This window comes from Scyliorhinus torazame, chromosome 2, assembly GCF_047496885.1.
Source record: "Scyliorhinus torazame isolate Kashiwa2021f chromosome 2, sScyTor2.1, whole genome shotgun sequence".
NCBI lineage: Eukaryota > Metazoa > Chordata > Chondrichthyes > Carcharhiniformes > Scyliorhinidae > Scyliorhinus > Scyliorhinus torazame.
In genome coordinates this window covers 246,485,127-246,509,347 of record NC_092708.1, presented here as the reverse complement: position 1 = coordinate 246,509,347, position 24,221 = coordinate 246,485,127, and the positions used below count along the sequence as shown (strand labels likewise).

The 24,221-nt window shown below is 45.1% G+C and overlaps 1 protein-coding gene across 2 annotated transcripts in view; it reads left to right on the top strand.

Moving 5' to 3' along the window:
- Positions 1–2,531: 2,531 nt before the first annotated feature.
- map3k9 (mitogen-activated protein kinase kinase kinase 9) overlaps positions 2,532–24,221 on the top strand; it is a 274,576-nt gene continuing 252,886 nt past the window's right edge. For both annotated transcript variants that reach the window (XM_072486011.1, XM_072486002.1), the window contains exons 1-2: positions 2,532–2,890; positions 18,917–19,469. In XM_072486011.1, coding sequence (XP_072342112.1) covers positions 2,606–2,890; positions 18,917–19,469 — 838 coding nt within the window. In that variant the 5' untranslated portion in view covers positions 2,532–2,605. The remainder of the gene's footprint in view (positions 2,891–18,916; positions 19,470–24,221) is intronic.

Sequence of the window (24,221 nt, the reverse complement as noted above, 5' to 3'; positions counted from 1 at the left end):
AGAGGGATCCACCGATCCACCGTCAGTGCACCCACGCGTTTCCGACGGCGTGAGGTGTCCACAATGGGAAACCACATTGATCGGCTGCGGGAACAAATAATCCCACTGCCGGCGAGGGCGCACCTTGCCAGAAAATGCAGTTGGCGGACCGGAGAATCCAGCCCCATATTCTTTGTTTTTTTTTTAGCTATCCTGTTAATCCTTTGTAGATTTTTATTCCCACTTGCTAGTTGAATTTTTATGGGTTGCTTGTCTGGTTCAGGCACATCTGAATCAAGAAACCATAGTTCTGTACGCTATTTAAACATTTTAACAATATCCTTTTGACCTTGTTACTTCTAAAGTACTTGAGATGTGTGTCACTGTAACCGCTTTTGCATGCTTTATTGAAGCGCTTCCCATTATAATCGTAACTTTGTCTAGCCTGAGTTTTATGATGTTTTATTTTGAATTGACTCTCCTTCGCTTGCTATCAATCTGGACCACACCTTGGTCACTCACCTGTCCCAACTGAGCTAACCTGGTGGTGGTCCTTTTGACGTACTGTCTTACTCAGGAACTGACAGGTTAGGTGCTGCAATCTCACCACGAGGGATCCATCTGCTTTCCAGCTCTTTACTATCTCTGCAATGTGTCTTCAAAGCTTTTCTGTGCAGTCAGTCATTGGGTTATCAATACTTTCTGACGCTGCAACTCCATAGCAGTCTAACCAAATTGCCAAGGATCGTTTCATGCCATGTTGCATGATCTAAGGCTGTCCACCGTGTCATACCTGTACTTAATCATGCTGGCATCCTCTTTGACCATTGCTGAGCATCATGTTGTGATATAATGATATAAAAGCACGAATTACTCATAAAACATTATATAATAATAATCTTTATTATTGTCACAAGCAGGCTTACATTAACACTGCAATGAAGTTACTGTAAAAATTCCCATGTCGCCACACTCCGGTGCCTGTTCGGGTACACTGAGGGAGAATTCAGAATGTCCAAATTAACTATCAGCTCATCTTTTTGGGACTTGTGGGAGGAAACCGGAGCACCCGGAGAAAACCCACGTGGACAAGGGGAGAACGTGCAGACTCCGCACAGTGACCCAAGCCAGGAATCCAACCCTAGATTCTGGCGCTGTGAAGCAACAGTGCTAACCACTGTGCTACCAAGCCGCCCAACCTAAACACATTGTAGGTTAATTTATTTACACGAGGCATATGCAAACAGATATATAGAGGTAGAAATCTTGAAGACATCAGCAGCAGAGGTGTGTGTGTGCTCTGCTTAAAAGCAAAAGTGAAACTAAGACTGGATTGTGTGACACACGTTCCTTCTGGGGAGGTGGTGGTGTCCTGGGGGTGGTCTGAGTGTGGGCAGTTGTCTGATAGGGGGAGGGGGGGGGGGGGCTGTGGATGTGAATAGAATAGAATAGAACATTACAGCGCAGTACAGGCCCTTCGGCCCTCGATGTTGCGCCGACCTGTGAAACCACTCAAGTCCATCTACACTATTCCCTTATCGTCCATATGTCTATCCAATGACCATTTGAATGCCCTTAGCGTTGACGAGTCCACTACTGTTGCAGGCAGGGCACTCCACGCCCTTACTACTCTCTGAGTAAAGAACCTACCTCTGACATCTATCTTATATCTATCTCCCCTCAATTTAAAGCTGTGTCCCCTCGTGCGAGACATCACCATCCGAGGAAAAAGGTTCTCACTGTCCACCCTATCCAATCCTCTGATCATCTTGTATGCCTCAATTAAGTCACCTCTTAACCTTCTCTCTAATGAAAACAGCCTCATGTCCCTCAGCCTTTCCTCATAAGATCTTCCCTCCATACCAGGCAACATTCTGGTAAATCTCCTCTGCACCCTTTCCAATGCTTCCACATCCTTCCTATAATGCGGCGACCAGAATTGCACGCAATACTCCAATAATGTGAACTAGTGGTCAGTGATCAGTTTCGACCGTGAATGTTGGTAGGCCATAGACATAAGTAGTGAAACTTGAGAATTCCAGTAAGTAAGCCTAAACATTCTTTTTCTATCTGGGCATATCTGGTGATGGTCTAGTGGGTGTTCTGAGAGGGGGTGGTTGTCTGAGAGAGTGTGGCGCTCTGGGGAGGGCTGGTGGTGGACTGACAGGGCTGGTGATCTGGGGGGATGGTCGCGGGAGGGGTTGTGGTCTGAGATGGTTAGGGGAAGGGGGTGGTAGCCTGGGGAGTTGGTAATGATCTGGGTGGTGGTCCGACAGGACGGAGGCATGGAGGGCAGAATTTGAGAACACTCCATTCCCCGAAGGTAATGAGAGAGACCATCCAAACTGGGGGGGGGGGCGGGGGGGGGGGCTTAGGCTGCAACTGGATGCCCGGGACCCTGGTTTGATTGACAGTGGGTCCCGGCCAATCGGGCGCGGGGGGCTCTGGAGTGACAGGGGGTTGCGCCAATCGGCGGGGCGGCGGTGGGCGGGGTCAGCGGGAGAGTTGCCCCTCCTATCACTCATTCTCTCTCTTCGCCAGGTTAAGGCAGGTGGTGGAGGGGGGGACGGATGCGAGCGGAGCTGCTGCTGCTCCTCTCTCTCCCCCTCCCTTCCCTTCCCATCCCATGGAGCAGCTCCGGTCCATGTTCATCAGGTCTCCCTCCTGCTCCACCACCACCACCGCAGCAGCGGCAGCGGCGAAGGAAGAGGCTGTGGAGAGGGACAGGGTGGTGCAGCAGCAGCAGCAGCAGGAGGATGATGATGATGATGATGATGAGGAGGAGCTGCCCGATCCCCATCTCCATCCACCCCCGACTAACCTGTTCTGGACGGCCGTTTTCGACTATGAGGCGAGCGCCGAGGACGAGCTCAGCCTGCGCAAAGGGGACGTGGTGGAAGTGCTCTCCAAGGTAAGGCTGCCTTTTCTGCCTTGTCTCCTCAAAAAAAAACAGGAAAGGACTGCTTGCAAAAAGTACCCCGTCGTTGCAAAAAAAACCCAACACCTTTCTGCATTAATCTGGCTCAAGAGCTCGCAAATGATTTTTAAAAATCAAAGCATACTATATGCACCCCCCCCCCCCCCCACCCCCCCATCTCAAAATAAAGAAACAGCTGCCAGTATTGTACAAATGGGAGAGGCGATAAAACGCACCAGTGACCAGGTGTCATTTAAAACGAGCATTGGAACATTTTCATTCAGGAGCATCGGTTGAAAGAAGCAGTCCTGGCAGCCCCCCCCCCCCCCCCCCAACACACACACCGCATCAAGCTTCACTTCAAAGGCAAATTGACCTTAATTTAACTTGCGACTCGAACGTGGCTGAACAAAACTTTTTGGGGGAAGGTGAGGGAGGACGTGACTGTTTACAGGATGGCATGGTGTTTGTGAGCAAATGACATTGATTACACAGTTAAGGTGACAGGATAGCCAGAAGTGGCAATGCATGGTTGCTTGACTGATCTAAAGAGACATTTACCGACTCCCATTTCCCTCCCTGCACCCAAGTATGGTTAGAATGTCCAAAAATCCTGAGCTCGACCCTTCTGTTCTTGTAAACTATAGCATCTTCCCATTCCCCTCAAGTCCTGAATGTGTTGTCGCCATCCAAATTTGTACCCATCTTTCCTGAAATTCATTTGGCTATATGGCTGTGGTGTACTATCTCACCTCGTCCATCTCAAACTGTCTGCCACCTTTAGATACAAATAACCACACCATCTGACTCCAACTGCCCTTTGTTATCCAGCTGGGGGAACTGCCATTACCTCTGCCTTCTCCTCTCCCGAATGATCCATGCTTGGTCTCCTCCTGTGTTACTAAAGTACATAATGTCCTTTCGTAACACCATCTGAAAACATGCCACATTCCACATGTATGATGATGGCACCCACCTTATATTAACAGCACCTCTCTCAATTTCTCCACTCCTTATGATTTGACATGCTGCTTCTGTGATCTATAGTACTGGATGGGGAGTAACTGTGTCCAATTAAACAATTGGCATGTCTGAAGCCATTGTCTCCTATCCCTGGCCGCAATTTGCATTCCCAACTCCCCTTCTCCTTTCCTAACCACTGTGAGATGCTGAACTGGACTGTTTGCAACCATGATCACATATTTGACCCTGTGCTTCAGTCCCCTTAACCTCCTCTTCTTCACCCAGGCTGACAGCATCCACCTCAATAATATCACCCATCTCTGGCCTTGCCTCAGCCCACCAGCTGCTGAAAGAATCATTCAAGCCTTTGTTACCTCTACACTTGACTATTCTGAGGCACTTTTGCTTGCCCTCCCATCTTCTGTAAACTTGAACTCATTCAAACTGCTGCTGCCTGGATTCTAACTTGCAGAATGTACCATTCACCCATCACCCCACCGGCTCATTGACCTCTGTTGGCTCCTGATCCCCAGTTTAAAATTGTCATTATGTTCAATCCCCTCCATGGCTTCATCTTTCCCTATCTCTTTACCATCTCCAGATTTACAGCCTTAACAGCATTATGGTTATACCTACATCACATGGACTGCAACGGTTCAAGAAGGCAGCTCACCATTGTCTTCCCAAGTTAAAGTAGGGGCAATAAATGCTGGCCTTTCCAGTCAAATCCACATTCCATGATTTTTTTTTAAAAAAACCTTCCTCAATGTAACAGAGGGGGGTTGATGATGCTGGAAAATCTCAGCAGGCCTGGCAGCATCTGTAGGGAGAGAAAAGAGCTAACGTTTTGAGTCCAATGACTCTGTCAAAGCTTTGACAGAGAGTCATTGGACTCGAAACGTTAGCTCTTTTCTCTCCCTGCAGATGCTGCCAGACCTGCTGAGATTTTCCAGCATTTTCTCTTTCATTTCGGATTCCAGCATCCGCACTAATTTGCTTTTATTTTTATAGAGGGGGGTTGATGTGTATATGGACTTTCAGATGGCAGTGATCAGGATCGACATAGGTGAAATAAATAGACTCATGATAAATTAAGTTTAATACGGACAGTGTGAAGGTGTGAAGTGATGCAACTTGGAAGGAAGAACAAGAAGAGGCAATATGGATTAAACATTTTAAAGGGGACCTTGGAATAGAGAAACCTGGAGGTTCGCATGCAAAAATACTTGAAGATGGCAGGGCAAGTTGAGAAGGCTTTTTTTGCCAAATAGGTTACATGATCCTTAACTTTAAGAATACAGCCAGCAAGTCCAACAAGAAGGAAGTTATGGTAAACCTTTATAATTCACTGGTCAAGTGACAACACCAACACCAGACCTATTTGAGTATTGCCCTCTGCAATTGTTTCTCCGGCACCCAACATACACACACAAACAGTTGCCTACTTATGTGTTGTAAATCATTTTACCAATTGTACAGAGTTGCTGCTGTTAAGCTGGTGCATAATACCCGACCAGTTATTTTATTTTTTATTATTACTTTTTTTTGGTATGTTTGTGTGTGCCCCTCTCCTCTCTCTCTCTCTCTCCCTCTCTCTCTATCTCTCTCTCTATCTCTCTCTATCTAATATATATATATTATTTGTGTACATAACGGTAAATATACTTTGTTCAAAAACCCAATAAAAAAACATTTATAAAAAAATAATTCACTGGTTAGGCCTCAGCTGGAATATATAGGCACCCACCCTTTTGGAAGGATACCAAGGCTTTGGAGTAGGCGCAGGTGAGATAATCTAGAGTTCCCATTTGGAAGCTCCCGCCTCATGATTTCTCTTCCCTCCTTGAAGACTCCTTGGAGGGTTTAAACCTATAAATGCAATTTTTGTTCAGTAACTTGCCTGTTGATTCTATCTACACTATTCTGATAGTATTTAAAAGTTTTTTTTTCCCATGACCTGTACATCATCATAGAATTTACAGTGCAGAAGGAGGCCATTCGGCCCATCGAGTCTGCAACGGCTCTTGGAAAGAGCACCCTACCCAAGGTCAACACCTCCACCCTATCCCTTTAACCCAGTAACCCCACCCAATACTAAGGGCAATTTTGGACACTAAGGGCAATTTATCATGGCCAATCCACCTAACCTGCACATCTTTGGACTGTGAGAGGAAACCGGAGCACCCGGAGGAAACCCACGCACACAGGGGGAGGATGTGCAGACTCCGCACAGACAGTGACCCAAGTCGGAATCGAACCTGGGACCCTGGAGCTGTGAAGCAATTGTGCTATCCACAATGCTACCGTGCTGCATATACGCATTTTTAAAAAAAAAATGATAGTTTTACACTTGCATAGTTGAGTGTTTAAATGTTCCTTCCCCCAAATGGTACTGATCTCTTTTAATAGTGCAGGATGTTTTAATTGTTGACGACACCTTCCATGACTTTACAGATGATTGAGAGCAGCCAGACAGCTCTACGAACCGAGAGCTGAAAGCTGGAATGATACTGGATAGTTGTTTATTATCTGATGCAGACACAATATCCAAATGGTCTCCTTCTGTGCCATAACTCTTTCTATGCTTCTATGTTTTGATATTTCCACAAGGCCCCATATGTTGCTGAAAAGAGTGGCCATTCTCAGGGAGAAAAGCAAATTTTTGGAAAAAATACTTGACTTTAAGCAGATGATGGCAAATAAAAATTGCGAGTAATAACAAAGAAGGAAGATAGTACCAAAATTCTGAACTGATGCAGTAGGTTTATTGTAAATAAATGAGTTTACATTGGCTTTATATCTGCAATACGGATAGGAAAATCATAATGACATTGTCAAGTTTATCAATTGTAGTAAACACTGGTGGTTTGCTGTATTTCTTTTTAAGAATCCTAGGTTGAACCTCTTAAGAATGTCTTCAGTACCAAGGATGTTATGCATTCTTTGGGCTGTCACCAGCAAAACAGCCCAGAAATCAAATAAAGTAAAGCGCAAGTAAATTAATGAATGTGCATGCTCGCGTATTACATTATTTACTATCTCTGGGTGGCTGAGAATTTGACACATAAGCCAAGAAATATAGATTAGGTTGACATTCTTGAGATTAACATTTGCATGTTCATCTGAGTGTATTGCACCATTGAACATGATTGTGTTACATACAATAAATCTTCTTATCTATATATATGTGGTGGCACAGTGGTTAGCCCTGCTGCCTTACAGTGCCAGGGACCCAGGTTAAATCCCGACCTTGGATGACTGTCCATGTGGAGTTTGCATTTTTTCCCCTTGTCTGCGTGGGTTTCCCCCGGTGCTCCGGTTTCCTCTCATAATCCGAGGATGAGCAGCTAAAGTGGATTGGCCATGCTAAATTGCCCATTCATGTCCAAAGATGTGTAGGTTAGACCATAAGACCTAGGAGCGGAAGTAAGGCCATTCGGCCCATCGAGTCCACTCCACCATTCAATCATGGCTGATTTCAACTCCATTTACCCGCTCTCTCTCCATAGCCCTTAATTCCTCGAGAAATCAAGAATTTATCAACTTCTGTCTTAAAGACAGTCAACGTCCTGGCCTCCACCGCCCTCTGTGGCAATGAATTCCACAGACCCACCACTCTCTGGCTGAAGAAATTTCTCCTCATCTCTGTTCTAAAGTGACTCCCTTTTATTCTAAGGCTGTGCCCCCGGGTCCTAGTCTCCCCTGCTAATGGAAACAACTTCCCTACATCTACCCTATCTAAGCCATTCATTATCTTGTAAGTTTCTATTAGATCTCCCCTCAACCTCCTAAACTCCAATGAATATAATCCCAGGATCCTCAGACGTTCATCGTATGTTAGGCCTACCATCCCTGGGATCATCCGTGTGAATCTCCGCTGGACCCGCTCCAGTGCCTGTATGTCCTTCCTGAGGTATGGGGCCCAAAATTGCTCACAGGATTCTAAATGGGGCCTAACTAATGCTTTATAAAGCTTCAGAAGTACATCCCTGCTTTTATATTCCAAGCCTCTTGAGATGAATGACAACATTGCATTTGCTTTCTTAATTACGGACTCAACCTGCAAGTTTACCTTTAGAGAATCCTGGACTAGGACTCCCAAGTCCCTTTGCACTTCAGCATTATGAATTTTGTCACCGTTTAGAAAATAGTCCATGCCTCTATTCTTTTTTCCAAAGTGCAAGACCTCGCACTTGCCCACGTTGAATTTCATCAGCCATTTCTTGGACCACTCTCCTAAACTGTCTAAATCTTTCTGCAGCCTCCCCACCTCCTCCATACTACCTGCCCCTCCACCTATCTTTGTATCATCGGCAAACGTAGCCAGAATGCCCTCAGTCCCGTCATCTAGATCGTTAATATATAAAGAGAACAGCTGTGGCCCCAACACTGAACCCTGCGGGACACCACTCGTCACCGGTTGCCATTCCGAAAAAGAACCTTTTATCCCAACTCTCTGCCTTCTGCCTGACAGCCAATCGTCAATCCATGTTAGTACCTTGCCTCGAATACCATGGGCCCTTATTTTACTCAGCAGTCTCCCGTGAGGCACTTTATCAAAGGCCTTTTGGAAGTCAAGATAAATAACATCCATTGGCTCTCCTTGGTCTAACCTATTTGTTATCTCTTCAAAGAACTCTAACAGGTTTGTCAGGCACGACCTCCCCTTACTAAATCCATGCTGACTTGTCCTAATCTGACCCTGCACTTCCAAGAATTTAGAAATCTCATCCTTAACAATGGATTCTAGAATCTTGCCAACAACCGAGGTTAGGCTAATTGGCCTATAATTTTCCATCTTTTTCCTTGTTCCCTTCTTGAACAGGGGGGTTACAACAGCGATTTTCCAATCCTCTGGGACTTTCCCTGACTCCAGTGACTTTTGAAAGATCATAACTAACGCCTCCACTATTTCTTCAGCTATCTCCTTTAGAACTCTAGGATGTAGTCCATCTGGGCCCGGCGATTTATCAATTTTTAGACCTCTTAGTTTCTCTAGCACTTTCTCCTTTGTGATGGCTACCATATTCAACTCTGCCCCCTGACTCTCCGGAATTGTTGGGATATTATTCATGTCTTCTACTGTGAAGACTGACGCAAAGTACTTATTTAGTTCCTCAGCTATTCCCTTGTCTCCCATCACAAAATTACCAGCGTCATTTTGGAGCGGCCCAATGTCAACTTTTGCCTCCCGTTTGTTTTTAATGTATTTAATGTACCCTTCCTAATGTACCCTACCCTAATGTACATTAAATACATTAATGTATTTAATGTACCCTGTTAGATTACAGGGTTGGAGGTATGGGGTGGCAGAGTGGACCTGGGTAGGGTGCCCTTTCGGCAGGTCAGTGCAGACTTGATGTGCCATCTTCTGCACGGTAGAGATTCTATAACACTGAGCTCCAGCATGATCAGTTGTAGAAACCTGCTCTGATGCTGGCTGGCTCTTCAATAAAATTGCTGAGAATGGAAGGAAGAATGGAATGGAAGGAAGTCAATTTTCCCATCCCCATAACAAATGTATCCATATGTTGAATTCGAGAGCACCTCGGTCAGAGTGTGGTCCAAGGATGTAACACTTAGTGTGTATTACGGTAAAGTGTGTCATTGCCTCATAATGCAGTCCAGCATATGTGCTGTTCTGAATATCTCCGTGTAATCCTGTTTCTTCCTCTTCTTTCCTCACATTGCCACCCACTCCGGGAAATAAAAAATGCTGAGCTTTCTCAAATTATATTTTCCAACTGATACCACTATGGTCAGTACAGAAGCAAAATACTGCAAATGCCAGAAATCAGAAATAAAAACAAAAAGTGCTGGAAATACTCTGCCGATCAGGCAGCATCTCTGGAGAGAAAAGTCACTGTGCTTTCTGACTTTTGAAATAAAATATTGGGTCAGTGAACATCAGATCATAAAGCTTCTGAAAGTATAAAGTTGGTTAACGTTTTAAATGTGTTTTCTAGGCGGAGTTTAGCTTGCTGACCACAGGGAGGGCAGTGGAGCAGCTGAGAAAGGCGAGGGGGGCGATCTATGAACATGGAGAGAAGGCCAGCAGAATGCTTGCACAGCAGCTTAGGAAGAAGGAGGCAGCCAGGGAGATAGGGAAAGTAAAGGACAGAGATAGGAACCTGGTTGGTGATTCAGTCGGGGTGAATAAGGCGATTAGGAATTTCTACAGCAGGCTGTATAGGTCGGAACCTCCTACGGGGCCGGAGGGGATGAGGCACTTCTTGGAGGGGCTGAATTTCCCAAAGGTGGTTGGGGAGTGGGTAGAAGGGCTGGGGGCCCCAATTGGGCTGGATGTGATAGTGGAGGGCTTGAAGGCCATAGACATAGAATTTACATAGAATTTACAGTGCAGAAGGAGGCCATTCGGCCCATCGAGTCTGCACCGGCTCTTGGAAAGAGCACCCTACCCAAGCTCCACACCTCCACCCATAACCCAGTAACCCCACCCAAGACTAAGGGCAATTTTGGACACTAAGGGCAATTTATCATGGCCAATCCACCTAACCTGCACATCTTTGGACTGTGGGAGGAAACCGGAGCACCCGGAGGAAACCCACGCACACACGGGGAGGATGTGCAGACTCCGCATAGACAGTGACCCAAGCCAGAATCGAACCTGGGACCCTGGAGCTGTGAAGCAATTGTACTATCCACAATGCTACCGTGCTGCCATGCAGGTGGGTAAGGTCCCGGGTCCGGACGGGTACCCAGTGGAGTTTTATAAAACATACTCGGGGATATTGGGGCCGGTGTTGTTGAGGATGTTCAATGAGGCAAGTAAAAGAGGGGTGTTGCCCCTGACGATGTCACAGGCAACGATTTCGCTGATTCTTAAGCGGGACAAGAACCCGGAGCTATGTGGGACCGACAGGCCGATCTCCCTGTTGACTGTAGATGCCAAGTTGCTGGCCAAAATCTTGTCCTCCAGGATCGAGGATTGTGTTCCGGGCGTTATTGGGGAGGACCAGACGGGGTTTGTTAAGGGCAGGCAGTTGGTGGCCAATATCAGAAGGCTGTCAAATGTGATCATGGTAGGGAGGTGGAGGTAGTGATCGCAATGGATGCAGAAAAGGCTTTTGATCGGGTAGAATGTGACGATCTGTGGGAGATACTGGGACAGTTTGGATTCAGGTGGGGCTTTATTGACTGGGTCAGGTTACTGTATCAGGCTCCTGTGGCAAGTATACGGACGAATAGGACAACCCTTAGTGTTGGGTGGGGTTACTGGGTTATGGGGATAGGGTGGCGGTGTTGACCTTGGGTAGGGTGCTCTTTCCAAGAGCCGGTGCAGACTCGATGGGCCGAATGGCCTCCTTCTGCACTGTAAATTCTATGAAATCGGACTATTTTAGACTGCACCGGGGGTCGAGACACGGATGCCCCCTCTCCCCACTGTTGTTTGCGCTGTCTCTCGAGCTGTTAGCAATTGCTCTGAGCGCCTTGAGGGGCTGGAGAGGACTGGTCCGGGGGGGAGATGGGGGGGGGGGGGGGGGTGGAGCACAGGGTTTTTCTCCATGCGGATGACCAGCTTCTGTACGTTCCGGATCCAATAGAGGGGATGGAAGAAATCATGAGGACTCTCGGGGAATTTGGCTGGTTTTCGGGGTATAAGCTTAATATGGGAAAGAGTGAGATGTTTGTGGTCCAGGGGAGGGGTCAGGAGAGGCGACTGGGAGAGCTGCCGTTTAGGTTAGTAGAGGGAAGCTTTAGATATCTAGGCATCCAAGTGGCGCGGGAATGGGACCGGCTGCATAAGTTGAATCTGGCCCGGCTGGTGGACCAAATGAAGGATGATTTTCGGAGATGGGACGCGCTTCCGTTCTCTCTGGCTGGGTGGGTGCAAATGGTGAAGATGACGGTCCTCCCGAGATTCCTATTTGTATTTCAGTGTCTCCCCATCTTTATTCCGCGGTCCTTTTTTAAGCGGGTCAACAGAGTCGTCACGGGCTTCGTCTGGGTGGGCAAGACCCCGCGGGTAAGGAAGGTAATGCTTGAGCGGAGTCTGGGAGAGGGTGGGCTGGCGCTGCCACATTTTAGCAACTAGTGTGTGGTGGGGGAGGGTCGTCATGGGTGCCTATGGAGGTGGCTTCATGTAAGGGCACCAGTTTGGGGGCGTTGGTAACTGCGCCTATGCCGTTCCCACCGGCACGGTACTCCACCAGTCCAGTGGTGGTGGCGGCCCTGAGAGTTTGGGGCCAGTGAAGGCGGCATGTGGGAGCATCGGTTTGGGCCCCAATCTGTGATAATCACTGGTTTGCCCCAGGGAGTGTGGACGGGGGGTTCGGGTTATGGCGGAGAGCGGGGATTGAGAGGATGGGGGATATGTTCATAGAGTGGAGCTTTCCGAGTATGAGGGCAATGGAGGAAAAGTTTGGGTTGGTGAGGGGAAACAAATTCAGGTATCTGCAGGTGTGGGACTTTCTTCGTAAACAGGTGTTAACCTTCCTGCCCCTACCGCTAAGGGGGATTCAAGACAGGGTAGTTTCCAGAGGGTGGGTAGGAGAAGGGAGCATCTCAGATAATTATAAGGAACTTATGGGGTCGGAGGAGGCGCAGACTGAGGAGCTGAAGCGCAAGCGGGAGGAGGAGCTGGGAAGTGAGATAGAGGATGACCGATGGGCAGAAGCGTTGAGTAGAGTTGATGCGTCCGCAACATGTGCCAGTCTCAGCCTGATACAATTCAAGGTTGTTCACCGGGCTCACATGACAGTGGCCCAGATGAGCAGATTCTTTGGGGTGGAGGACAGGTGTGCAAAATGTGCGGGAGGACCGGCGAACCATGTCCACATGTTTTGGACATGTCCGAAGCTTAGAGGATTTTGGCAGGGGTTTGCGGACGTCTTGTCCACGGTGTTAAAAACAAGGGTGGCGCTGAGTCCAGAGGTGGCGATTTCTGGGGTGTCAGATGACCCGGGAATCCAGGAGGATAAAGACATTCTGGCCCTTGCTTCCCTGGTAGCCCGGAGACGGATGCTATTAGCTTGGAGGGACTCAAAGCCCCCGAAGTCGGAGACCTGGCTATCGGACATGGCTAGCTTTCTCTGTTTGGTGAAGATCAAGTTCGCCTTGAGAGGGTCACTGTTAGGGTTCACCCAGAGGTGGCAATCGTTCGTCGACTTCTTTGCAGGAAATTAATCGCCAGCAGACTGGGGGGGGGGGGGGGGAAGGAGGAGTAGTTTAGATTAGAGTAGGGGGTCAATAAGGGAGGGACCTGTACGAGAGGTAAATGGCTTTTGCACTATGTTTATGGTTTCATGTATATTTAGAATTTACAGTGCAGAAGGAGGCCATTCGTTTGTCAATGAATATTGTTTATTTTGTTGTTGTTACTATACCAAAAATACGTCAATAAAATGTTGATTTTAAAAAAAAGTTTTAAATGTGTTCAGGAGGATTTGGGGTCACAAAGGGGGGGTGGCGTCAGGGGTGCAAGGGGGTCAAAAATGGGGAAGGTGGGATGTGGTGGGGTATTATCAGGGGAGGTTGGGGATCTCTGGTTGTTTGTTTAGGTTGATGAATTCTCCTGATATTTTAAGTATATATGTAAAAAGCCTTGAATTAAAATATTTTGAAAAAAAGTTATAAATATGACCGATCATCCAGTTTAATTTAAAAAAAAACATCAGAGTGCCCAATTCATTTTTTCCAATTAAGGGGCAATTTAGCATGGCCAATCCACCTACTCTGCACATCTTTGGGTTGTGGGGGCGAAACCCACGCAAACACGGGAGAATGTGCAAACTCCACACAGACAGTGACCCAGGGCAAGGATCGAACCTGGGACCTCAGCGCCGTGAAGCAGAAGTGCTAACCACTGCGCCGCCGTGCAGCCCCATATCATCTGTTTTAATGACGGGTTTCATGCCAAATGTTACACCAGCTTGTCTTCCAGTATTTATTGTGTACTTCAAGCAATTTCATGTCTTTCTTTCTCCGACTTGCTCCCTGTTGAACTTTGCTCTTGTGGAGATAAAAGTTCATTTTTGCAGGGAATAAAGGAAATTTGGAAAATTAAAATGCACTTTTTACACCGGTTGAAAACCAGTGGGCAGCACAGTGGTTAACATGGCTGCCTCACAGCACCAGGGACCTGGGTTCGATTCCGGCCTTGGGTGACTTTACATTTCTCCCCATGTCTCTGGATGTTCTGGTTTCATCCCACAGTCCAAAGATGTGCAAGTCGGTGGTTGAGCAGGGCCATGAGGATAGGGTGGGGGAGTGGGCCAAGATGGAATACTCTTTCGGAGGGTTGGTGCAGACCTGGTGGGCTGAATGGCCTCCTTCTGCACTGTAGGGACTCTGGATTCGAAATGAAGTTCTAAAGTTTCAGTCTAACGCTGGGGAGTGGTTGACTAATAAGCCGAGTCTTTATTTTCTGGTTTATGGAATTGTCATGGCCGTTGGATGGGATTATGGCCTTTGCTCTCATTCCCGAGTGACCTCTCAACCTGCTACGTTAACCGCTTTTGCACTTATAAACACTAAATAAGAATTGATTTAAGCATTCTAAAACTGAAAAACATTTCTGTTATGGCCGGACTGTGCCTGCAAATTTTATTGTGCAGTCAGTTGCAAAGGTCATTACAGTTAGCTCTCCGATCAATGGTAGTGTGACAATTAAGTGCTCATCTGCAAAATGATTTATTCTGAACAATTGTTTTTAATTTGATCTATTTTATGCTGCGCTACCAAGCTCTGTAATTTTTCTGTCAATTTTGTCTGCCTTGACATTGTGAATTTATAAATCTGTGCTTCGTTAAATTACACCTTTAGTGCTGTAAATTCTCTGGGGGAATGTTGCAAACATCTTGCAGTAAATTTCAAATAAAGACAACAAACTCACAAAATTAGAACAAACATTGAGCTATGACAAATTGACTTGAATGAACCATGCCTATAAAAATTATTTGCAGACAAATACCCAAATGGTTACATGGTCAAATGCACCTTATGCCAAATAGATGATGGAGTCCCAGCTTAAGGGTCTCTCATAAATGAGCCAATCTATCCAAGGATGTCAATAGGAACAAAACATTTTATCTAATTGTATGTGGGCCTCTCTTAATCTAGCAACTGTGTGATTAATAGAAAAAACCCAGTCTACCAAGGTCCTGGGTTGTAGTTCCTGAACTCTTGTAAAAATGTAATTGCATTTGTGTGGGTTCCTGGGTGAGGACATGTTTAAGGTTGGCTACGATGTTGTGCACAGTCAACACAACCCATTGCCACTCATTGCTTAAAATAAAACATGCGAAGTGACATTTGGGTGAACTGTATCCCACCACGAATCATTGCCAATTGCTGGGATTGTTAGTCTGTGCTTAAACTTAAACTATGATTGGATGCCAGAGTGAAAGTGTGTTCTGTTCTTCAATACTGAACTTCCGAACCTTGATAAGTTTATCATCCCAATTTTTTCTGGCCTCACTCCCCACACCATCACATGCAAAACATAAACTGTGTGGTCCAGTATTGATGCTTTCTCTGACATACAATAGATCTGGCATATGAGATGACCCCATTTTATGGTGCCAAAGTGCATGTTTAAGCCTATGCTCAGCATATCAATTAACCCTCTCTTCTGAAAGTAAGTTCCCTTCGTCCACTTAGATTATATCAGTTTCAAAAGCAACATTTGAAAAAGTTTAAAATGTGGGGTGGCACGGTGATGCAGTGGTTAGCACTGCTGCCTCATGATGCCGAGGACCCGGGTTTGATTCTGGCCCTGGGTCACTGTGGAGTTTGCACATTCTCCCTGTGTCTGTGTAGGTCTCACCCCCACAACCCAAATATGTGCAGGATAGTTGAATTGGCCGTGCAAAATTTTCTCTTAATTGGAAAACAAATTGGGTACTCTAACTTTATAAAACAAAAGAAAAGTTAAAATGTGGTATGGCTGTATGAATTCAATGATGCAATGGATTTTATAGTTACATGAAAAAGGTAATTTGAAACTTTAAAATAAATTATTTATTGAAACCCCGTCATGAATTTACTATAAAATGCAAGTAAACTTTTTCATCCTGGTTATTAACATCCTTCTTGCCATTTTTGTGCAAATCATAAAATGATCCAGTGGACAAAGCTCTAAGGGTGGTATGTGTACATTTGATAGGACTCTGGTGAATGGCGTAACTTGCTGTCATTTAAAAAAAAAAATGTAATGTTTGTTTTTTCTAATTAAATGGGCAATTCAGCATGGCCAATCCACCTAACCCTTTTGGGTTGTGGAGTAGAATGTGCAACCTCCACACGGACAGTGATCCAAGGCCGGGATCGAACTTGGGTCCTCAGCGCCGTGAGGTAGCAGTGCTAGCCACCGTACCACCCCCAACCTATTGTAGCTTTGCGTGGATCACATTATTCGCTGAAAGTCAAGGCAGGGACATTGGTATACAGTAAAAATATTTCAAAGGCAAATACAGTAAAAATATTTCAAAGGCAAATGGAGTTGAGTTTCAGTGCTGTCATGCGAGAGTATCTTTAAGAAATGGGTGTTTATAAATGGATGTGTACATAAATATCTGTAGTGAGAGTACCTTTAAGAAATGCGTGTTGACTACTGCAGTGATGTCAGAGAGTGGGTGGAGCTGGGCTCTCTGTCAGCTTTTTACTTTCGTTTAGTTTCGTTTTCAGAGCTGGATAGCTGCAGTCACAGCCAGAAGGGGTATTAGTCTCTCTCCCTGTAATCTAAAGACTGTAAATCGATCCTTTGGTGATTTAAAACTAATATCTGCTCTCAGTAGTGACTTTAACCTGATGTGCTTCTGTTAAAAGTTTTTTTTTAAAGCCTTATGGATGTTAAAAGAACAGCTTAAAGAATTACTTAGTGTTCTATTCTTCGGGGGTTGTATTTGCATTAATGACTGCATGTTTTAAAAAGGTTAACTTGAAATGAAATGAAATGAAAATCGCTTATTGTCACAAGTAGGCTTCAAATGATGTTAATGTGAAAAGCCCCTAGTCGCCACATTCCGGTTCGGGGAGGCTGGTACGGGAATTGAACTGTGCTGATGGCCTGCCTTGGTCTGCTTTCAAAGCCAGCGATTTAGCCCAGTGTGCTAAACCAGCCCCATGAGTTTATAGAATAAACATTGTTTTGCTTTAAAAAATACTTTTCCATTTCTGCTGTCCCACACGTGTAGAGTGGGCCATGTGCTCCCCATACCACAGTCTATTAAAAGTTGTGGGTCACGTGAACGCCATGATACACTTTGGGGTTCTCTAAACCCTGGCCCATAACAGTGCACATCTAAAAAGACTTTTAGCCGTACCAATAAATAGATTTTATGTTAACTGAACATGCATTATTTCAATTGATTTGAAAGCATGAACATGAGTTTTTATGGAATTACATGTGCGCCAATTAGTCAAATACAGGTCAAAGTTCCCTGATGTTTTTCTATTGGTAGATTGCAGTAAAGAGGGAAGAAAAAGTTCCAAGCTTTACAATAGACTTTAATACATAGAATCCATAGATTTGATACATATCTTGTCTCCTTAGCTCGGTGCAATTAGATGAGCAGGAAGTGATTTATTTTATTTCCTTTCAGCACAAATATCTATTGCAAAGGCACCAGAACAAATTGAATTTCTCAAATAAAATATTGAACATATTCCTAGTCCCCCAAAAGTATAGAGTTCGATTTTGACATTTTCCCACGTCAAGCGGTGTAGTTTTTCAGTGCCTCCCAATGGAGACAAGTATGACTATTTACATTCCTTGCTGGTGCTTGGTTTGACACATTTAATACTCGTCATATAAGTTAACCCCCATTTTGAGGTTTCAAGGGTTTATACGTTGTGCAGGGTGACAACCTATTCTGGACACTTGGTCTTGCAGGTCCACCAGCAACACCCACCTCCCACATACCCACGTCAAAGTGTCAAATCCCCCCCCCCCCCCCCCCGCCCACCCACCGAGAGTTGGCCACCTTGATGCTGCAATCTACGGGGATGGTAATCATTTTGAATGAGGCCTCTCTATACACTCCAATTTCTGTCTTCTGTTGATTCAACTTACTTGATAGTGGGTCTGCTCCTTTTATGCCTAGCTCATAAAATCTAATCCATTTTGATCTGGATTAAAGAAGTGTTCTGAATTATTCATAGTTCTAATTTGTTTGAGATTAACTTCGCGTTCATTCCAAAGACTAAATTTAAGTAATACTAAATCCCGATTTATGGCTATTGAGTATTTGAGACATTTTCACTTCTATTTCATTCAACCTTGCAGCACTACCAAGGTCGAAGCAAACCTTATTACAGCAAGTCAAAGAATAACCTAACAAGATATCAACCTATAATTGGCTGCTGGTTTCAAATGGATAGATCCCAGAAATTATTTATCAAGATAATTTCTATCTAGTAAGAAATTAGGAAGAACAGCTGCGGAATAGGAAGAAATAAGAAATTCATTGGATATGAATAGTACACAAAGATGTTAAGTATAAATGGTATTAAACACGAGATGGTCATTCAGCATCTACAAGAGAAAAAAAATTGTTTAATTCTGTACCTTGGAGAGGCAGCACGGTGGTGCAGTGCTTAGCATTGCTGCCTCATGGTGTCGAGGACCCTGGTTCGATCCCGGCTCCGGGTCACAGTCTGTGTAGAGTTTGCACATTCTCCCCGTGTTTGGGTGGGTCTCACCCTCACAACCCAAAAAATATATAGGTGAATTGGCCACGCTAAATTGCCGCTTAATTATAAAACAAAATAATTTTCTTTCCTCGGTAAAAGACAGCTCGAAGTTAAATAAAATAGAATAAGTGTAATACTGTCATTGAAAAGTTTTAAGACTGAGTTAGATAGATTCTTGATTGATAAGGGAGTGAAAGATAGAGAGTAGGCAGGAATGTGGCGTTGAGGCCAAAATTTGATCAACCATAATCTTATTTGGAAGCCTAATAGCCTATTCCTCCTAATGTGTATGTTCATAAGTACGTGGAAGAAGCAGAAACTATGAATGGTGTCAGGGACAAAAGGTATGTACAATGAGCTGGAATAAATTCATTCTCTTTTCTACCTTTGTTTGTTGTTTAGGATTCCAAAGTCTCTGGAGATGAAGGCTGGTGGACTGGAAAAATCAATGACCAGGTTGGCATATTTCCCAGCAACTATGTCACCAATGCCCCATGTTACAGTAAGTTGCAAGGTCGGAGCACAGAGGACTATCCTCTCCCACTGGCAATGGACTTTAACGAACTGCAGCTGGAAGAGATTATTGGTGTTGGTGGCTTTGGCAAAGTCTACAGGGGCATCTGGAGGCTGGAGGAGGTAGCTGTTAAAGCAGCTCGACAGGACCCAGATGAGGATATCAGCCAGACCACTGAGAATGTGAAGCAGGAAGCAAAACTATTTGCTATGCTGAAACACCCTAACATCATAGCCTTGAAAGGGGTTTGCCTGAAGGAGCCCAATCTCTGCTTGATCATGGAGTTTGCCCGTGGGGGCTCCTTAAATAGAGTGTTGTCGGGCAAGAAGATCCCCCCTCATACACTTGTCAACTGGGCAGTGCAGATTGCAAGGGGCATGAATTACTTGCACGAAGAAGCAATTGTTCCTATTATCCATCGGGATCTCAAGTCTAGTAACAGTAAGTACATAGGAATTGGCTGCACCAAATTGAATGCCACCTGGCAATGATGATTTGATGGGAAGAATTCAAAAAGTTTCAGGGGATAAGTTGTTTTGCTGCATGTATTGTGTTGGATGAAAGTGTATTGTGAAATAGAGTATTACAAATTCAGGTTTGCTTCACTTTTTCAGTTGTGATCTGAAATGAGCCCATTTGAGTGTGCTTTTATATGTTGGAAATACAGAGGGAAGTAATGGTAGGATCATGCAATATGTAGTGTAACCCATAATGAAAAATCTATCAATATGGTAAAGGTTGCCAGGTTCCTGTACTACTGCATTGCGATTTGATTGTAACCTGGTCTAGTAACGAGAACGGTCCAGTACACAGTTTGCTGCCAAGCTTCAGAAAGCAGAAGTTTGGTTATCACCCTCACAACCCAAAAAATATATAGGTGAATTGGCCACGCTAAATTGCCGCTTAATTATAAAACAAAATAATTTTCTTTCCTCGGTAAAAGACAGCTCGAAGTTAAATAAAATAGAATAAGTGTAATACTGTCATTGAAAAGTTTTAAGACTGAGTTAGATAGATTCTTGATTGATAAGGGAGTGAAAGATAGAGAGTAGGCAGGAATGTGGCGTTGAGGCCAAAATTTGATCTGGTTATCAGTAAGGTGGTCTTGGGATTTAAAAAAGAAAACAAAGTTTTGCGATTGAGCCCGGTTTGGACACGACTTTCTCTCTGTAAATGAGAATCGTAACATCTGCCCACATTGGGATAAAGGAAAAGTCAGCCCTCAGAACATCTTCCTCCATTCTGTTATGTCATGGCTGACCAATGTCCAAATTTAATATAACCTGTCTTCAAGCCAGGCTTCTTGATACCTTTGCCTTTCGAGGAGACAGTTGGGATAATTCAGAGAAACTATCAGATTCCTTACTAATTTTAAATTACGTTGCTGGCATGATATATAGACACACACACAATGATATACAGACAAGCAGCTAATGGACACAAGAGAACAGGACATGACCAATAAACAGGAGGCAGGACACTCAGAGGTGGGATCTGACTATAAAAGACATGAGGCACTCACACTCCGCCTCTTTTCACTGATGTACATCTAGAGAGTCAGTCACGGGTGTTGTTACAATCTCACACCTCCACCACGTGGCTAAGAGCTAGTCTGGTTCAGTCAGACAGAGTAACCACACTTAAGTTAGCAGAGAGTCGAATTCACAGAGAACTGTGCTATTAGTTCAATAAACCTGATTGAACTAACTTCAAGGTCTGGAATATCTTTCTGATCTAAGCTGCATCCAGTATTAGACCAGTGTACCTAACACGACAGTTGCCCCTCAACCTTCTGAACTCAAGGGACTGCATGTCAAGTTTATGCAATCTGCCCTCATAGTTTAACCCTTTAAGGCCTAGTGCCATTCTGGTAAATCGGTGCTGTAACCCCTCTAAGCCATTACTTCCTGATATTTGGTGCCTAAACCCAAACAAAATACTCTAAATGGATTCTGGCCAAGGCTCTGTATTCTGGCCAAGGCTCTGTATAACTGAAACATTACTTCCTCACTTGAATTTCAACACCCTAGAGATAAAAGCCAATATTCCATTAGCCTTTTTGAGTGCTTTTTATACCTGCGCACTAGCTTTGTGATTTGTTTACGTGGACACTCAAATCCCTTTGCTCGTCCATGGCTCACTGTTGCTCACTACCAAGAAAATATTGTATTTCACAGATCTAAAGTGGATGACCTCATCTGTCCCCGCATTGACCTCCATCTGTCTCACTATGTCTTGCACATTGCTCGGTGCCAAGTAAATAGATAGCACAGTTGTTTACCACTGTTGCAGTTGATTGTGTGACGTAGATAGGAGGGAGCCAGTGGTACAGGGTCATTGGCACTGGACTAGTAATCCAGAGAGGTCTGGGAACCTGGGTTCCAATCCCACCATCATAGACGGTGAAACAATAAATATTTGCAATTAAAAATGTAATGATGACCACAAAACTGTTGGCGTGTGCTGTCAAAACCCATCTGGCTTGCAAATCTCCTTTGTCTCACATCCTGTAAATGAATTTAAAAAAAAAAAGATTAAGCAAAACCCAATGCGAAGGATTAATTTATTATTCACTTTTGACCCCTTTCCATTTGGTCTAGGTTGAGTGGGGTGGGAATGAGGAATGGGAAATGGGATCACAAAGGTGTTCAACTGTGGATAGTTGGCCATGACATAATTTTCATATGATAAAGGACAGCACAAGACGGCATTAGCGGAATATCTGTGAATCAGTGTAGTTACAATAGGCAGGACATAAAATCATATATATCTGTTAGTATTTCTGTGATCAAACTTAATTGGCTTTAATTTTTGAAGTGAATTATATTCTCCGTCATTGGTAAGTCTAGAAACTAATTGACTCTGTTGCTCATTATGTCTGTTTGTCTCACAAGGGGCGACTAATCCTGCGCATCATCTGATACAAAGCCAGGTAATGGAGTCATAACTAACCAGTTAGCTCCTGATGCTAATGAAGCATCTTTCTGCCTCTTAGTTATTGGGCACAGTCAAACTGAACTCATATGTTTAATTATGGGAACCTGAAGCCAATGTTTTCAGACTTGCATCTAGTGAGTTAGTACCAATGAACTCCACGAAATAAAAAAATAAATCATCTGGTACCTTGAAAAGTGCCTGAGGGCATTCAGCTATGTCAAAGGCACTGTGTAAATGCAGGTGATTGTGTTGGTGATGTGGTACTTGAAATTTATTGTACCAAATTGCTTCCACAGCTAGCTTTTACTGCTTGGTACTCTTTTAATCTTTATTACTGTCACAAGTAGGCTTACATTAACACTGCAATGAAGTTACTGTGAAAATGACAATCCCCCAGTCGCCACACTGCGTTGCATGTTCCGAATACACTCTGAGGGAGAATTCAGAATGTCCAACTCATATGGAACAAGGCCATCGAGTGCCCAAGCTCAGTTGTTCTATTGAATTGAGGCAGCAACTGAGCTTGCATGCTGACAGGGTGCTAGCGTTGTGTCTCTAATTGGTTAGCAAGTGGCTGGGACCACTGCAGAGAGAATCAGTAAGAGCCCTTGTTTTAGAGCAAGATACTCTCTCAAAACAGCATCTTGAGTTTGGAATTATTACATCTGTAATCGTACCCTTTTGCTGTACCAGGTTGTGGATGGCACAGCATACCAACACAAAATGGGAGATCCTCTGGGGGAGGCACTGCAGGGCACCACCAGAGCGATTCAGGCATTGGAACCACATTTTGAATAGTCCGCTGCACCGCTCAATGAAAGCACGGGGTCCCTGCCTCGGTCTCAGGCCTCCACACCTGTGTCATCAACCAGGACCTCAGCGGGTACCCTTGTTCCCCCAAGAGCCAACCCATCATCCTGTGGTTGTCCTCTAAGACGCTGGGGATCTCCAAGTGCCCCAGGATATAGCTTTCATGCATGCTCCCTGGGTAGCATGCACACATGTGCCTGATACGGAGGCGGTGGTAACACACGAGTTGAACATTCAGGGAGTGAATGAAGGGCACTCCCTGATGCCCGGTACATGCAAGGTGACATGCATGCCATCAATTACCACTGGAACGACCTGGGGCATCTGTGTGATGCATGCAGGAAAATCCTGAAGCCCAGGTCACCTTGGTGGGCTTGGTCCAGATTGAAGATGATGTAGTTGGATACCCGGGCATACAGGGCTTCCTTGAACTCCTGGGTGCACATGTGGGCTGTACCTTGGGAAGTGCCGTCCAGATCCCCGCTCGAACCCTGGAATGATCTGGTTGCATTGAATTTCAGGGCTGCGGTGACCTTCACGACCACCGGGAGCAGATGTCATCCTCCACGAGGACGTGGCACAGGTACTGCACTGTCTCTTTGTTGAGACGGAGTTTCTTACGGCAAATGTTTTCCAACATCTCATCGAATGACCAACAATGTTTGTACATCGCAGTCCATCGTTGGCCTGCCACACTGGGTTCCTCCTCAGCGTGATGAGCAGCTGGGTCTTCAGGGTGTGGGGCAGCCCCCTGCACATGGGATGTTGCCTCCAACCTGAGTCTTTGCTTTAGCTGCCTTCTCTGGCGTCTGCATGCCTCTGCTGCCACCAGCAACGTTTGGACAGCCTCTGTGCGGGATCCACACCTGCAAACCATTTTTAATCTGGAAGGAATTAGCGAAGGAGAAAGACCAACAATCAGTTTGAGGTTCCCCAGGGACCTCAAAACTCACAAGTTTCCCCCTCCCCCTAACCGTGACTCTCCTGCCTTCTCTCAGAGTGGTGTCCAGTGAGCCAGTTGTGATGGCAAACCTTGCTCTGCACTTTCACCCCTGGTGACATCAGGAGCCCCTCGACCCTAGACCTCTGCTGGGAACATTAGGGAGGCCGTGTTCTGGTGCCCTTTCCTGATCCACACGTTTACCCTTTGAACATGAGAGGATCCACAGTGCTGAAGCCCAACTATTTAGTGTTTGACTGTTGGTAGCTGCATCTGTGGTGCTGACGCTTCTAGAATTCAGGCACAGTGTTCAGGCTTCAAGGTTTCCTTGAGATGCCAAACATTAACAGGAACTTCATTGAAGGCCACTTGTGACAATAAGTGATTATTATTATTATTAATCATCCTCTGAGATATGGCACATGTACCCTGGAGGAGTCACATGAGAGTTGAGAATATTTTGTTTATTAAACGGTCAACAGTACCTTTTATACAAAGAGATGAAA